This window comes from Nannospalax galili, unplaced genomic scaffold (genome assembly GCF_000622305.1).
Source record: "Nannospalax galili isolate Female #2095 unplaced genomic scaffold, S.galili_v1.0 scaffold34, whole genome shotgun sequence".
Classification (NCBI taxonomy): Eukaryota; Metazoa; Chordata; class Mammalia; order Rodentia; family Spalacidae; genus Nannospalax; species Nannospalax galili.
The window spans coordinates 9,918,474-9,935,793 of NW_008338996.1; the positions used below are offsets into that span (position 1 = coordinate 9,918,474).

Here is a 17,320-nt window from a genome sequence, read left to right on the forward strand (position 1 = left end):
AGCACCCACATGGCAGCTAACAACTGTCCGTAACTCCAGTTCCAGGGGATCTGACAGCCTCTTCTGTCCTCTGCGAGCACTGCATGACATGGATGCACTTACCTACATGCAGGCAATACACACATACACATAAATTAAAAATAATAAATAAAAAAAATTCAGTGCTAAGTCCAGCCCTCTCCTTTTCTCGCTGGCCTTTGACTTTGGGCAAATTCCTTAACCTCTCATCATCTAACTGTCATCAGTCCTGTATTCTGAGCCTAGTTTATAAAATGAAGACAATCCACATCTATCTAGAAAGTCAAAGAACCAGTCAAAATACTGAGGGGTTACTCACCATTAAAACAAACGTGCTATGTGGGTTGTATTTTCCAATACTCAACTTTGAGGAATTGGTATAACAAGAGTAAAATGAGTTCCAGCCTGTAAATTGACTTTCCCTCTTTGGAAAGAAAAGCCAGTGCTCAGACACAAGTATCTTCTCACTCAAAATGTCATGATTCAAAAGGTAACTCTGCACTCATCAACAGGCCTCAAAAGAATATTCTTGACGTCAGGAAGATGGTTCGGCTGGCAAAGTGCTCGTTGCACAAACCTGACGACCTGAGTTCATTCTGTGGAACTCACATAAAAAGCTGGATGTGATGGCTCACATCTGCAGTGCCAGCACTCTTGCTGTAAGATAGGAGAAGACAGGAGAGTCATCCCAAAGTTCACAGCCACCTAGTGTGGAGTTCCCAAAGTGGCAGAAACAAGAGAAACCAAGGCCCTGACTCAACAAGGTGGAAGGCAAAAGCCAACTCCCAAAGGCTGTCCTCTGACTTCCAGATGTGCACCATTATACATATATGCTTCTCTCTCTCTCTCTCTCTCTCTCTCTCTCTCTCTCTCTCTCTCTTTAAAAGACTATTCTAGGAGCAGGAGAGATAGATGACTCAGCAGTTTAGAGCACTGGCTGCTCTTGCAGAGGACCAGGGTTCAGTACCCAGCATCCCTAACTCCAGTTCCAGGGGATCTGACAACCTCTTCTGTCCTCTGAGAGCATTGCACTACATGGGGGCACTTATCTGCAAGCGGGCAATACACACATATACATAAAGGATAAAAATAATAAAATATTTTTAAAACAAATAAATAAAAATATATCTTTTTAAAAAGAATATTCTAGTATCTGAGAGTTGTTTCACCAAGTAGAGTTAATTATAAAACAGTCCTTGGACTGGAGAGATGGCTCAGTGGTTAAGAGCACTGGCTGCTCTTGCAGGGGACCTGGGTTTGAATCCCAGCACCCACGTGGCAGCTAACAATCATCTGTAACTCCAGTTCCAAGGGATCTGACGCCCTCTTCTGTCCTTTGAGGGCACTGCACAACACAGGTCCACCTACACACATGCAGGCATAACACTCATACACATAAAATTAAAATTACTAAATAATTTTTTATTTGGGTCTGAATCTTTAGGTAAAGTTAAGAGCAGACCCCATACCCCCCATCCCCACTAGTTACCCCTGGAAATTGGGTTGTGCCTGAGGATAGGTCTTGAGAGAAGCTAAGAAGTGGAAAAGATTACAAATTTTAAAGTCAGCCCACAGAAATCATTCTGCAATGTACATTTGAGAAATAGTTATTTTCAGGAAAACAGCCCACATAACACCTCTTTGAATTCTCTCTTGCCATGAAGATTCAGCTAAATATAGTTCAGTCTAGTAACACAAATGATGTCATGCAATGTTGATGGGAAGAACCAGAGACAGCAGATTTGTCTTTCTAATTTGGTCTGTTTTGAGACAATGTTTAATCTGCTCCTCCAATCAAACTATACTTAGAGTAACGAAATAATTGATGAAGGAAAGTTTCTCATTAAAAATCTCGGGCCCAGTCCAGAATTCCTCTGTGGTGTGACAATATGAGGATAGCTGTATGGACTATTCTCTGGGGTTTCTGATAAAAATTACTTAAAACAAGAAAGTGGGTCCCTGGGAACGGTCATAAAAGCATACAGCAGGGGCTGGAGAGATGGCTCAGTGGTTAAGAGCACTGACTGATCTTGCAGAGGAGAGGACCTGGGTTTGATTCCCAGCACCCACATGGCAGCTACGAACCAATCGTCTTTAACTCCAGTTCTGGGGGAATTCAACGCCCTCTTCTGACCTCCGCGGCATTGAACGACACGGGTGTGCTCATATACATGCAGGCAATATACTCATACACATAAAAATAAAATATTTTTTTAAAAAGCATACAGCAAAGAAACATTTACTCAAGAAAATCTACAAAAACAGGCCAGCAAGATGGCTCAGTGGGTAAACGTGCTTGCTGCCAAGCTTAACAACCTGAGTTTGACCCTAGGGACTCACATGGTTAAAGGAGAGAACCAGCTCCCACAAATTGTCCTCTGACATCCACAGGAGCACTATGACATGTGAGTATGCATACATGCATGCATAAAATAAATAAAATATAGTTTTTGAGGGGCTGGAGAGATGGCTCAGTGGTGAAGAGCACTGACTGCTCTTACAGAGGACCTGGTTCAGTTTTCAGCACCCACATAGTGGCTGGCAACCATCTGTAACTCCAGTTCTGGGGAATCCGATGCCTTCTTCTGACCTCAGGCATTGCACAACACAGGTGCACTTACACACATGCAGGCAATACACTCATACACATAAAACAGAAATAATAAATAAGCCAGGCATCGTGTCGCACGCTTAATCCCAGCACTCAGGAGGCAGAGGCAGGCAGATCTCTGTGAGTTCAGCCCGGTCTACATAGTGAGTTCCAGGCCAGCTGGGGCTCCTAAGAGATCCTGTCTCAAAAAAGACCAAAATAATAATAATAAATTTTATGTGTGTGTATATATATATATACATATATATAATTTTGAAAGTCCTTTCCTTTAAAAAAGAAAGAAAATCTGCAAAAAATCAGAATCTTGGGTTTTACGATATATGAACCAAGAACATGCCCTCTCTGTGAATCCCACCCAAGAGACAAAAACCACACTCTTACCTGCCGCAGAGAAGAATGCACAGCTGTCTCTCCCCCAGGGACAAGTCAGACAGCTATTCCCAGGAGGTGCATGCAGGGTGTTAACTCCCAGCTACGTGGTGCCAAGACTAAGTTCCCGCTGATATAAGTGAGGGGCCTCTCTTCCACCCAGGCCCCATCATGGAAGAAGGCTCTACTTTGGGCAAAGTACCACTGAGAGTACTAAGACCTTGACTGACCTTGCTGCAGATATGTAGGACAGGATTCCATGCCAACAGAGGTTAGCCAAGGCCTCAAGTCATTGGGTCCTATGACTAGTACCGTCATCCACATCTACCAAGCACTCAGCTCTTAACACAGAGTGTCATTCAGAGAAAGCACATCAGTTCCAGGGAGAGGGAAAATCAGTCTTCTTTAAGGCATGGCTCCTGGGAGGTCAACCCTGCTCCAGTGGATGGCCCCACCCCATGGGTACATGGACAGCACAAAATGGACTAGGTGAGTTATGAAAAAGAGGATGGAGAGATGACTCCGTGGTTAAGAGTACTGGCTATTCTTGCAGAGGACTCGGGTTCAGTTCCCAGAACCCACATAGCAGCTAACAACCATCTATAAGTCCAGTTCCAGGGGATCCAATGGCCTCTTCTGATTTCAGTGGGCATTGTATGACACGGTTGCACTTACATATGTGCATGCAATACACTCATACACATAAAATAAAATGAAAACAATAAATAAAATATTTTTAAAAAATAAAGAGGACACAAAGGTGGGACGAAGGTAGTGTTTGGGTCTGAGATGAGCTAGGGAAAGGTCTGGGAAGTGAAAATGATCAAAACACACTGTATGCATGTATGAAGTTCTCAAAGAATTAATAAAAAGATACTTAATTTCGTCAAAGCCAAGCAAGGATCTTTATCAACAACTAAGATCAGAGAAAAAACACCCAGACCTGGACCTCCTGACCAAAGTACACATTGCCATCTATGAAATCTTTGCCAATAAACCTCAAGCCTCCAGATCTGAGTAGAAGTTTTCAGAAAACAAAAAGAACAGAAAAACACAGGAGGGCAGAGGCAGGTGGATCTCTGTGAGTTCAAGGCTAGCCTGGTCTACATAGTGAGTTCCAGGCCAGCCAGGGCTACAGGGAGACCCTGTGTCAAAAATTGTTTCTTCATAGACAAAAAACAAAAAAAAAAAAAACGTGACACACCACCACAGGGATGCAGCCAGCAAAATCCAGAAAATGGGAAACTACAAACCCAACCACTTATTTCTTTAGCAAGTGAATTCTAAGAATAGAAGAGAAAAGAATGAGACTTGTAAATTAAAAGACACTACAGAGCATACTGAGCAAACCCAATTCACGGGACTTGTTTGGATTCTAATTTGAATGTATCTAGTGTAAAAAAAAGTAATAAGACATTGCAATATGAATATGTTTGGATAGCTGATATTAAGCAATCTGTATTAATTTTTTTAGAATGAAATAATTTTGCAGATTTTTAATACTTTTAGAGATATGTATTGAAATATTTGTGGATATGATGAACTCTTCTTCAAATAATCTAGTTTAAGGTGGGGAAGTACAAATAAAATAAGACTTACCTTGAATTATTGTTACATAATAGATACATGGGAACTTATTTTTGTTTACGTTTCTAATTTTCCTAATTTGAAAGAGGAGCTACTCTAATCACAGAAGAAGACAGGTAGCCCACAAGGAAGGGAAATATCAGACGCTGATTAAAAATGTTGATGAACAGGTTACCATGGATCTAAAGTTCTGACCTAGCACTATTAGACCCAGAGCACAGCCCGGCTCTACCACATGAGGACTTCAGTCAAAACATATCTCCTGCCTGGACCCCATAGTCCTCACCTTTAAAATGCAGTACAAATGAATGATCTCTAAGCTGTGAGGTTAAATTCTCCCTCCTTAAAATTTCTTCCAGACACTAGGTATGTGCAGGCCCAGCCCTAACTTTTTCTTAATTTTTATTTATTATTAATATGTGTATGATGGGTATGTTTGACTATAGGCAGGTATGAGCCATGTCATGTCTGTGTTCACAGGACAACCTTCAGAAGTCAGTTCTTTCGTTCTGCTGTGGGATCTAGACAGCAAACTCGGGTCATCAGTCTTGTATAGAAATACTTTTATATGCTGAGACATTTCACAGGCCCTCTAACTCTAACTTTTACAGGAGCCAGGAGAAGAGTACAAAACCAGGTCTACTAAGCATGTCTATTTTCTTACCTTGGCCAGTCTATCTTCATTAACTAGAAGCCCATTGTTATCCAAAATTCACAGCTTCCTTGAGATTCCACCCCTGACATCCAGGGCCACATAAAAAACAGCCTAAGTTCATGGCCCAGGCCTTTTATGTCCAGCTCCCACTCTTATCAGGATAAGTCACCCTTGTAGCTACCCTATCCCCCTGCCCAAAATAGTCCTCTCTTAACCACCTCAAACCCAGCAATGCACACATGGATGGCACAAGCTCATGAAAGGGTCTCGCACAGGCCATGGAAGCAGGTGCGAAGCCTGTCAGGGAATTCCAGAGTTTCAGATGCAGAGGCAGAATGCACAAAAGGACATGCATCCTTCAAGAAGGTATGCTTAGAGAGAGGAGAATATACATTGTATGCATGTATGAAATTCTCAAAAGAGTACAAAAACTATATTCAGAAAAAAAAATGTAAATCAGGCATTCTGGAAGATGCCTTTAATCCTCTAATCCCCACACTTGGGAGGCAGAGGCAGGTGGATGTCTGTGATATTGAGACCAGCCTGATCTACATAGTGAGTTTCAGGTCAGCTGTGGCTCCAGGAAAACTCTTTCTCAAAAAGACCAAAAAAAGAAGGTATGCTTGTCCTTAGCTTTGTAGGCGTCTCTCCCTCACAAAAATCAGGGCGATTAGGAAAAAAGGCATTGTAGGGCTTTCTAAAGCCTGGGGCCCAAGCCAACAAGAGCCTTTTTAAATATTTTATTAAATTCTTTGAGTTTCATACAAAACATTTTTATATTCCCCCCCTCCCCCAACTATTCTCAAACCCACACCCCTCTCCCTACCCCTCAACTTCATGTTCTTTCCTTTTTTCCCCACTGAGTCCATTGTGTTGCCCAAATACTCAAGTGTGGAACCAGTCCTGGAGCTTGGTCAGCTGCCAGGGGCCACACCCAAGGCCTTTCTTTATGTTGTTTCTTTATGTTGTTTATGGTTTTTTTTTTGGTACTTTTGAGACAGGGTCTCCCTGTAGCCCCAGCTGGCCTGGAACTCACTATGTAGACCAGGCTGGTCTTAAACTCACAGAGATCCACCTGCCTCTGCCTCCCAAGTGCTGAGACTAAAGGTGTGCGTCACCACATATATCTTAAGGCTTATAAAGTCCAGTTTGTGTACCCAGATGTCCCTCGATGTAAGTTTTTCCACTGGAGCCTGTTCAGCCTACCTAGAGTCACTCTCTTAAAGACCAACTTTCCCTCACTCAGTAGTGATCAGCTGCCAGTAGTTCCTTAGCTAAGGTTGGAGCATCCTGCTCATTTCCCCATTTCTATGCTGATTGAGTTGTGTGGGTCTTGTGCATGCTGTCACCATTGCTATAAGCTCATATGAACAAGTTCCCAGAAGCCTAGAAGACTGTTTCCTTTTGGTCATGCACCACCCCTCGCTCTTCCAATCTTTCTGCCCCCTCTTCCACAATGGTCCCTGAGCCTTGGATTTATGACCTCTCCAGCCATGTGTCTTTGGCTATGTTCACAGTACTACATGAGTTCCCTCCCATTGAGTGGGCTTTAAGCCCAATTAGATAGCTGTTGATTACCCCCAAGATAAAAGTGCTACTACTGCATTGATAGAGTTTGCTGTACTGGTCACTGTTGTGGTTATTAGGCTTTAAAGCTGGGATTGGACCACTGACTGATATTCTCCCTTAGCAGCTAACATAGTATCCTCTGAAACTATGAGGCAGCTTCCAGGATGGTCCCAGCTCCATTGCTCCAAGTCCTGTGTCCAAAGCATGTCTTGTCTTCAGCAAAAAAGGTCTTACCTTCAAGTTCTGTAATGAAATCAAAAGCTGTGGCAATAGCTTATGTTATTTGGGAGTCTCTTGGACTACCCTGGCCAACAACTAGAAGGAAGGTTTCTCCTGTCTGGCACTGTGTTGTTATATAGCCTTTAGCTATATACATGGATATATATAGATAGTATAGATAATTTATGTGTATTTTTGTAGTAGGCTTTTGAACTAATGCATTTCCCTCTGGTTTTTCACACCACCTAACCATTATTTGTCTCTCGTCCTTCTCTCCCTGTCTAACCCTCTTTCTTCCCTTCCCAGTTAAAGTATCCCATGTTCCCCACCTTCCCTCCCTGTTTAACTCTCTCTCCTCCCTCCCCAGTTAAAGTACCCCCATTTTCCCATTGATAATACCTGTTTCCTATTACCCCCCCTTCCCAGTTAAATACCCCCATTTTTCCCATTTCACCCTTGGTAACACCTGTCTCCTACTATCCCTCTCCCTCAGGCTCCTTCTTTTCCTTAGCCTCCATGGTTCCTTTCCATTTTCCTGGCTCTTGTGATTACATATATATTCACATATAAGGATTTGGTGCTGAAATCCACAAATGAGGGCGAACATGTCACTTGTTTTTCTGAGTCTGTGTTACTTCACTTATTATAACAGTTTCTAGTTCCATCCATTTACCTGCAAATTTCATGATTTCATCTTTCTTTACTGCTGCACAATGTATTTTGATAATATTTCCCCCTTCCCCAACTCTTCTACAACCCATCTCCACCTCACTACCCACCCAAATTCATGTCCCCTCCACCCTCTGCCCCCCATCATCAAGTTCAATTTGTGTTGCCCAAATACTCTAGTGTGGAATCAGCCCTGGAGCTTGGTCAGCTACCAGGGACCATACCCAAGGGTCTTTCTTTAGGTTGTTGTTTTTATTGTCATTTGGGGGGTTTTAAATATTTTATTTATTATTTTTATTTTTATGTGTATGAGTGTATTGCCTACATGTATGTAAGTGCACTGTGTCATGTAATGCCTACAGAGGTCAGAAGAGGGCACTGGATTCCCCTGGAGCTAGAGTTAGGGACAGTAGTTTGCACCATGTGGGTGCTGGGAATCAAACCGAGGTCTTCTGCAAGAACAGACAGTGCTTTTAACTGTTGAACAATCTCTCCATCCCCTTTCCTTCTTATTTTATTTTATTTTGGTTTTTTGAAACAAGGTTTCATTATGTAGCCCCAGCTAGCCTGGAAGTCACTATTATGTAGACCATCCCAGGATAGCCTTAATCTCACAGAGATCCACCTGTCCCTGCCTCTCAAGCTCTAGGATTAAAGGTGTGTACCACCATGGCCAGCCCAAGAGTCTTTCTTTTATTATTTTTTATTTTTTACTTATTTGTTTTTATTTTATGTTGTATGAGTGCTTTGCCTGCATGTACTAAGTATACCCATGCATACAATGCCCTCAGAGACCAGAAAAGGGCATTGGGTCTCCCTGAACTGGAGTTAGGGCTGGTTGCTAGCCTGCCATGTGGCTACTGGGAACTGAACTCAGTCCTTGCCAAAATAGCCAGTGTTCTTAAGCACTGAGCTATCTCTCCAGCCCCCAAGGACTTCTCTTAACCATTTAACCACGCCTCAGAAACTGTGAACTTGAGAGTTTCATATAGTCCCTTTACTTTTCAATGCAATTTTTAAGTCTTACAGGTTAAAAGTTTGGGGATTTGTTTATATTAAAAGTTTTTTAGAATTAAAAGATGGTGGGGGGAAAATCCTTCTAAAAACCAAGTTAGAGGCTCATGAAACTCTGGAAATCCTCTTTATGAACATCAAAACTTCCCTGCACACTCAATTTCTTAGAAACTGGAAAGTTAAACTCTTCTATTGTGAGTTAAGTACTATATATCTGGGACACAATATACCTCATATGACAACGGCACAGGCCCCATCTCCAGAAGGAATCATCTTCAGGGAATGGGAGGAGCACCTAGGCATATCATGGGGTTCCCCATAGGCCAAAACCAGCTTGCTAGCACTCCAAACATTCCCCAGATTCAGAGTTACAAGACACTCAGAAGACAGATACAAAGAAATGTTATCACCTCTCCTCTCAGAAACAGAAAGCTAGTCTTTTGATGGAAGTGACTGTCTTTAATTTGAAAATCATTTTATCCTGGAGAAGTCACCTGTATTAAAAGGATTAGGGTTTTTCCCTCCCTCATTTATGTTAGAGGTAAGTAGAGCTGAGAGAATAAAGTAGGGTCTCTACACTTGCTCATGCCCTGAAAGATCCAGAGAGCAGAACTCCCTCCTATCTGCCTTAGATCCAAGGTCATTGTGGTCAGAAAGCCAAGTATCCTGTTCTGGCTAAGGTTGCTCCAGAAGATGCCTTCAGCCTAAGCCTCCAGAGACGCCTCACTCTGTGTCCCAGAGGGATGGTCTTCCTCATCCTCCTCAGCCTGAAGAATCCTCAGTAGTTTGAGCTCAGGGTTCCAGTCTGTTTCACTCAAAGTTTCAAAGTGGCTCCTTGAGTCTTGTCTGGAACCCAGGATGCCTATCATAGCCTCCTCCGGAGCAGTGATGTCCTTGTAAATGGACTCTGTCTCATATATTTCAGAACCTAAAAGAAGACCCAACCATTAATTGTACCTGCAAATGTCTCTCAAATAACTGTGACAGGTGAGGCATGGAAAAGGGAAGGCTCTGTTCAGGATGTCCCAGAAGGAGGAGTATTGTGCCCCCCAAAAGGTAAGTCATCCCAACTAGCCCAGCGTCAAGCTCACCCCTCCTCAGTCACATACAAGGTCCCTTCACCTGAATGACTTACTTTCTGAACTAATGGAGGAATATGAGTAGGTGCCATCATAGTTATCCTCTGTGGAAACCTAAAATTCATTAAAGAAGAGGAAATGTGAATCAAGGTTTTAGGGAACTAAACGTTTCTCTAGAAGACACTTTTCTTGGAGAAATTAACATCTAAGACAGGATAAGACCCACCTCCTGGAACTGAAAACAAGCCTATACCACACAGTCTTGGCTTTCTGAGTGATCCAGATGAAGCCAGTGCCCACTTCTCTGCATTCCCAGCAGGACACCAAGGGCAGACCATGCCCAGAGATGGCTGTCCACTGAACTCCACATGCTGTACCTCTCACCAAGAGATGTGATCTATTTCCATTCCTATGACTCTGGGCTAAGTTATAGCTTTCTTGACTAATAGAAGATGCTGAAAGTGACACTGTTTTAGCTCTACATCCATCGCTTAAGAAAGTAACTAGTCTGTCAGTAAGTACCAATAAATCACATAGAGGCCTCATGGAAGAGAACACAGGCTTCTTGGCCCATCACCCCCTCCCAGTGGCAGTGAGTGACCTCAAGTCAGAGAAGAATGACTGTTCAGTTAACTGACAGATTTATGGGCTAGGCATGGTGACAAGAGCCTGAAATCCTAGTCTTCTGAAGGCTGAGGCTGGAGGATCAAAAATCTGAGCCCAGGGGCTAGAGAGACGGCTCAGCGATTAAGAGCACTGACTGCTCTTGCAGAGGACCCAGGTTCGATTCCCAGCACCCACATGGCAGCTAGAAACCGTCCTTAACTCCAGTTCCAGGGGAATGTGAAGCCCTCTTCTGACCTCCACGGCATTGCACAACACAGGTGCACTCACATACATGCAGGCAATACACTCATACACGTAAAATAAAAAACAATAAATAAAAAATTTTTTTTTAAATCTGAGCCCAAGTTGGACCAACTTTTTTAAATGTGTATTAGTGTGTTTTGTCTGCATGTATATAAGTACATTATGTGCATACAATACCCACAAGAGGCCAGAAGAGGTTGCTGGATCACCTGGAATTGGAGTTACAAATGGTTGATGGCCACCTTGTGGGTGCTGGAAACCGAACATGGGTCCTCTGCAAGAACAGTGCTCCTAACCACTGAGTCATCTCTCCAGCCTCTAGGCCAACTTTCAAAACATACTTTACAGCCAGGTATGGTGGTACATGCCTTTAATCCCAGCACTCAGGAGGCAGAGGCAAATGGATCTCTGTGAGTTCAAGTCCAGCCTGGTCTACATACTGAGTTCCAGGCCAGCTGGGACTACAGGGAGACCCTGTCTCAAAAGACCCCCCAAAAAATTTTACTTAAAAAAATTTTAAGGGTGCTGGAGAGATTGCTCAATGGTTAAGAGCACTGACTACTCTCGCAGAGAACCTGGGTTCAGTTCCCAGCACCCACAGGTAGCCAACAACCATCTATAACTCCAGTTTCATGGGATCTGACACCTTCTTCTGACCTTCATGGGTACTATACAACACAGGTGCAATGCAGGCAATACACTCATACACATAAAATAATAAAGCATTTTTTAAAAAGCATCAAAACAGTAGGGCCATGCATGGCAGCACTAGCCTTTAATCCCAGTACTTGGGAGGCAGAGGTAGGCAGATCTCTATGAAGAGATAGTTCATTGGTTAAGAGCACTGACTGCTCTTCCAGAGGGCCCGGATTTGATTCCCAGCTCCCGCATGGCAGCTAACAACCATCTGTAACTCCAGTTCCAGGGGAATCCAACACCCTCTTCTGACCTCAGTGGGCACTGAACAATACGGGCACACTTACATACATGCAGGCAATGTACTCATACACATACAATCAAAATAGTAAATAAAATAAAATAAATTTTAAGCTGGGCACTTCAGAAGCAGAAGCAGCCTGGTCTACAGAGGGCGTTCCAGGCCAGCTGGGGCTACAAAGGGAGACACTGTCTCAAAAACAAACAAAGAAAGAAAGTTTGAGGCCAGCCTGGGCTGTAAAGAGATCCCGCATCCGAAAAACTAAAAAAAAGAAAGAAAAATCAATCAATACAGCTTTACTTGTGGATCAGTTTGCTATCCGGTAAGAGACGGCGGACACTGCACTTGGCAGGAGCCTTGGCATGCACTCACATGTTTTGTAGTGGCTTTCATCTTCGCCTCTTCCTGCTTCCCCTTCTGTTTTCTATCACTGTCCTGTCCTGATGGAATTTTGAGACCTAGTAAGCACAAAGTCATTCAATCCTCTTCCTGTTGGCCCATTGCTGGGCTTCTAGTTGACCCCTAAAGCGACTCACTATCCAGGACGAGACAAGATCTAGGTGGCAGATAAGGGCCTTCTGAATTCCTTTGTTGTTGGAAGTGGAGCACACACACACACACACACACACACACACACACACATATGTATGTATGTATATATGTATAAAACTAATTCATAAACCTGTTGTACTTTTTTATGAAGCTCCATGTAACGTTTTAATATATGTGTAAGCCTTCTGCATTCTGTAACCCTGTTTACCTAGGCTAGAACCACATCTACTAGAGAATTAAATGTGTATTAGGAGACTCAGGAGTCCTCAAAGAAGCATGAAGGTGGGTACTTGCACATATCAGCAACAAAAGAAATGCAGCTCTAAGATGGGCATGGTAGTGCACTCCTATTATCCCAGCACTTGGAAGCAGAGGAAGGAGGATCGAGAGTTCAAGGTCAGTTCCTTTCCCATTGGCTCTCGTTGAATCTTGGCCCCATCCTGCTGAGGCTGCTAGAGAGCATCTGACTAGCCAGGATGGAGACTATTACGGAGTTCCAGAACCAGTCAAATGCAGAGAATAAGTGCCTGTGACATGCTTAACCCTAAGTGACACATCTTCAATGCAACCTCTACACATAGGATGAATGCATCTCTCAACTCTCACCAGAGAAGTTTCATTATGCAGCAGATGGTGATTAACAAAGAAACCCACAATTGGCCAATGTGCACAGAATAAGTAGTCGCAGAGTATCCCTGAATAGGACACCGATTTCTTTCTTTAAAAAAAACAAAAAAATCTCGCCATGTGTGGTGGTACATGCCTTCAATCGCAGCACTTGGGAGGCAGAGGCAGGCAGATCTCTGTGAGTTTAAGGACAGCCTGGTCTACATAGTGAATTACAGGCCGGCTGGGACTACAGAGAGACCCTGTTTCCAAAAAAAGACCAAAAAAAGTCTTATTTATTATTTTATTTTATTTTATGTGTATAAGTGTATCGTCTGCATGTATATAAGTGCTATACCTGTGCTATACCCGTGGAGGTCAGAAGATGGCATCAGATCCCTGGAACTGGAGTTATGGACAGCTGTTAGCCACCATATTGGTGCTGGGAATTGAACCTGGATCCTCTACAAGAGCAGCCAGTGCTCTAACTGTTGAGCCAACTCTCTAGCCCCCAGGACAGCTATTTCAAACTTCTGCTTCCTAAAGCTCAGGGATCATTGTGGAAGAAGAGGCAGAAAGATTTTAAGAGCCAGAGGGGGTGAATAATAACAAGGAAACAGAGTCTTCCAGGCAGCTGGTCAGTTACACATACGAACTCACAGCAATGGTGACAGTATGTACAAGTTCTATGCAAGATCAAACCAGACAAAATTCCAGCATAGACATGGGGGAGTGAGTAAGAAATCCCTACCCACTGTAAGGAACTTTTGACAATTGATGGCTGCTGGGAGGAGGAAAGACAGCATCTACAGGGATGGGACTCTTGGTAGGCTTAGTGGATGGACCCACACTGAAGGACAGTTGGAGCCACAAATCAGACTCTCTAAGTTGTATTATACATATGAGAGTATATCAAATTGGACAGAGGTAGTTGGGGTGGTGCTGATAGAGGAGGAGACCTAAATACCATAAAACTATATTGTACAAAAAATAAATAAAAAATAAAATTATAAGAGTTCCAGGTCAACCTGAGCTACACAGCAAGTTCTGGGACAGCTTGAGCTACATGGTAAGACCCTGCCTCAAAGAAAAAAACTGTTAATGCACATTTCCATTTGTAAATACTCCCTGTGCCAGAACATACCTGGCCCTTCTCTTGTGCCATCCCTAATGTACCCTTCATTGGCCTCTGAATAAAGACTAAGCCGGGCATGGTGGCATGAGCCTTTAATCCCAGCACTCAGGAGGCAGAGGCAGGCAGATTTCTGTGAGTTCAAGGCCAGCCTGGTCTCCATTAGTGAATCCAGACCAGCTGTGGCTACAGGGAAACCTTGTCTCAAAAAGACCAAAAAAAAAAAAAAAAAGACTCTAGGTTGTTTCTTTTGTACAAAATGTTTTCCCAACCAGACCCTGAATGCACTTACCCCTTCTTTTCTCAATCTCCATCTCTAAAAAATATTTTTCCAAGTTTTCCATGAGAAGCATTCTCCTAAAACTGCTAAAACAGAACACTTCTGTTCTGTCAGCTCTCTACTAGCACTGGTTCTCACCTTATCTGAATACTGGGAGCACTGGGAAGCTCTACAAGACACTGGGGCCTGGTTCCCAACACTACAAATTCTAATACATGTGGGGTGTAGCCTGGGTGTTGAGTTTTAAAAGCTTCTCAGCTGGCTTCAGTGTACAGTCAGGGTAGGCCCACTGACCTGGGGGACAAAGGTCAAAAGTATTTACAGTCTATGCATGCCACTATGTCTCCTGTTGGCCTGATCCACTACTCTCCCTTTAATACTTATGGTCATGCTGAAGTGATGGATGTTCCCTAAGTAGCCATACTCCTCCAAGACGCCTCCACACAGTCTAGTCTCAATTCCAGGAATTCTTTTCCTTAGCAGGAAAACCCACACATGGTCAAGATCCAATTCAGAAATCATCTCTTCTGTGAAGCCCTTCTCAGCCCAAGAAGAACAGGCCACTGCCCTAAGACCATAACTCAGAGGCATTCCAGTCACCCAAACAAAACAGTACCTGTTGGGGGCATCAGAAAGAGGCACAAAAGGCACCAGAATAGAATTGTGGGAATGGAAGTCATCACTCAGATGGGGACTCATTTTGGACAAATCTCCCACCCTGGGCCAGAGCCTTTTCTACCTCCTACACGAAGGTCAGGACGCTTCTTAAATCTTCAGATTAAGAGCATTGCTGGTGTCAGAGACCACAGTGAGACGGGAAGTAAAGCAGAGGGTAATGTTCTTCCAAGGGACATCTCACCTGCTCCCTCCCAGGAACCCAAGATTGCAGAATGAATGCTGATCGTTCAATTGTTTTCACAGTAAGGCCAGCAACACACAGTCTGGGCAAGGTGGGACAACCTTAAAAGATTCAGGAAGAGGCCAGGTGTGGTGGCATATGCCTTTAGTCCTAGCACTTGGGAGGCAGGGCAGATGGATCTCTGTGAGTTTGAGGCCAGCCTGGTCTATATAGTGAGTTCCAGGCCAGCTGGGGCTACAGGGAGACCCTATCTCAAAAAGACCAAAAAAAAAAAAAAAAAATAGGAAGAGTCTTCCTTGGTCCCTCCCACTCTGCATTCAAGTTGAGAAATGCTAGCAGGACAGCTCTAAGTATATCCTCCTCAGCTCAGACAAGGTCAGGGCTCCAAAAACAGAGGTACTATTCTCCAATATGACCACAGAGGAAAAGGCTGCCTGTTGAGTACCAGCAACTGCCTACACAATGTATTGATTGTTATCTGAGCCCCTGAAGCTCCAGCTTTTGCTGGGGAAGCCAGAGGGCCCTTGAGAGACGGGATCTGGCTGTACAGCCAAGCTGGTCTTGAACTTTTGATCCTTCTGCCTCAGCCTGAGATATACTAGTATAGACATATATCACTACACCCAGCTTCCTCTCTTTCCTTTCGAAAGTAAGACCTGAAGAAAATATGAGGAAGATTTAGTCATCTCTCAAACCTCCACTTGACGTAGACAGTTGGCCCAGCTTGCTTGTTTAGTAACTAGTTCAAGAATGGTGCTGAGTAGACCAGCCAGCCAGATTGAGCATTTCAGAAACATTCTGAGTGCCTGACAAGGGCAAGTCTCAAAACGACAAAAGCAGATTTGACTTATCTGCCCTCAGCTACATCCTGGGATTCTATCACTTGACCAAGTGCATAAATAATGGCAACCGAACGCTTACCCAAAGTGCTCTGGACCTCGGTATCACTCTTGGCTTTCTTCTTTGTATCCTGAAACCCACATGAGGAGAAAGTGAATTAGGACTTTGGGGAGAGGAAAAAAACTTTTGCAAAAGGTCAAAAAGAAAGAACCTAAAATTACAAGCAGACAGCAATGCTATATCCATAACCAGACAGAACAGGGAGAAGCCTAGCTCTTTACTCCTCCCAGCCCTGCTGCAACCCGCCCCTGCCAGGCTTCCCTCACTGACACTCTACCTGTTTCTTAGTAGGGGTTTTCACCTTCCTCTGCTGCTGCCAATGCGGCTGCGGCTGCTGTTTCCTGTAACCTGGTGAGCAGAGGGGCCAGCTCAGTCCTGTTCCCACTGAGGGCCCACAGCCGTCTGTTTGGCTACTGTGACCTGCCCCCACTACCATGACTCTCCTTCACTGGTCAGGACAAGCAGAGCTGCTGCCTGAAACAGGTTTCCTGAGTTCTCCATGGAACCCCTGAATGACTGTGGTAACAAGCACAACTGAACAGGGGACCAAGTTAAGGAAATGGGGGTCGGGGAGGGAGTGTGGTACCTGAAGCACCAGCACCAGCAGATCCATCTCTCTTCAGGTGATAGTGCAGTTTCCTCAGATATTCAGGATATCGCAGCGATGGTCTCTGCAGGAAAAAAAAGAAGCAAAGAGCGCTTGTGTGGATCTTTCCTTTCCCCCAAATGCATTTATTCACAAAGTCCACAAGCACATTTTGAGAAACCAATGTCTTTACAGCATTGTACTGAGGGCTGAGGAGAAAGGGAAAGTGTAGGAAATGGAGTGCAGGAGACCCTGAGGCAGTGCTCACCTCACCCCTCGGCCTACACTGCCTTCACCTCCACACAGTCCAGCCCTCCATGAGGCCTGGGTCCACAGTGGCAGGGCAGAAGGAAGAGTGAATAGGAAGCTAATTCTTAGCCTTGAAAAGAGATGGCTTGATACTCTTGATCCTCTGAGACACCGGGGCTTACCTGCAGGGTGAGGCGGTGGATAGTTAGATACATCTTAGAAGAAATGGCGCTGTCAGGCCGGTCCTTTTCCAGGGGATGATTCTTTCTCATCTTCGCCACCTCTGTCTTCACCTCTGGACAAGGCATGCTTTTCCCTCCATGTGCCAAAATGCTAAAGGGACCAGAGACAGCCATTCTGTCAGCGACAGCTCTTCCCAGAGAGAGTGGCTGAGGAGAAAGATGAAAAGAGCTCACCAGGCGTGGTGGCACACACCTTTAATCCCAGCACTCGGGAGGCAGAGGCAGGCGGATCTCTGTGAGTTCAAGACCAGCCTGGTCTACATAGAGAGTTCCATGACAGCTGGGGGCTACAGGGAGACCCTGTCTCAAAAAGACAA

At 44.2% G+C, this 17,320-nt stretch overlaps 1 protein-coding gene across 3 annotated transcripts in view; it reads right to left on the bottom strand.

Annotated features, from left to right (window-relative positions):
• Positions 1-9,175: 9,175 nt before the first annotated feature.
• The window catches only part of CUNH9orf43 (chromosome unknown C9orf43 homolog), a 23,524-nt gene continuing 15,379 nt past the window's right edge, over positions 9,176-17,320 (bottom strand). For 2 of the 3 annotated variants that reach the window (XM_029563753.1, XM_029563751.1), the window contains 7 exons: positions 16,944-17,094; positions 16,513-16,597; positions 16,204-16,274; positions 15,948-15,996; positions 11,970-12,055; positions 9,847-9,904; positions 9,176-9,639 (listed from right to left, as the gene is read on the bottom strand). In XM_029563753.1, coding sequence (XP_029419613.1) covers positions 9,416-9,639; positions 9,847-9,904; positions 11,970-12,055; positions 15,948-15,996; positions 16,204-16,274; positions 16,513-16,597; positions 16,944-17,094 — 724 coding nt within the window. In that variant the 3' untranslated portion in view covers positions 9,176-9,415. The remainder of the gene's footprint in view (positions 9,640-9,846; positions 9,905-11,969; positions 12,056-15,947; positions 15,997-16,203; positions 16,275-16,512; positions 16,598-16,943; positions 17,095-17,320) is intronic. The other variant, XM_029563752.1, reaches the window with a different exon arrangement.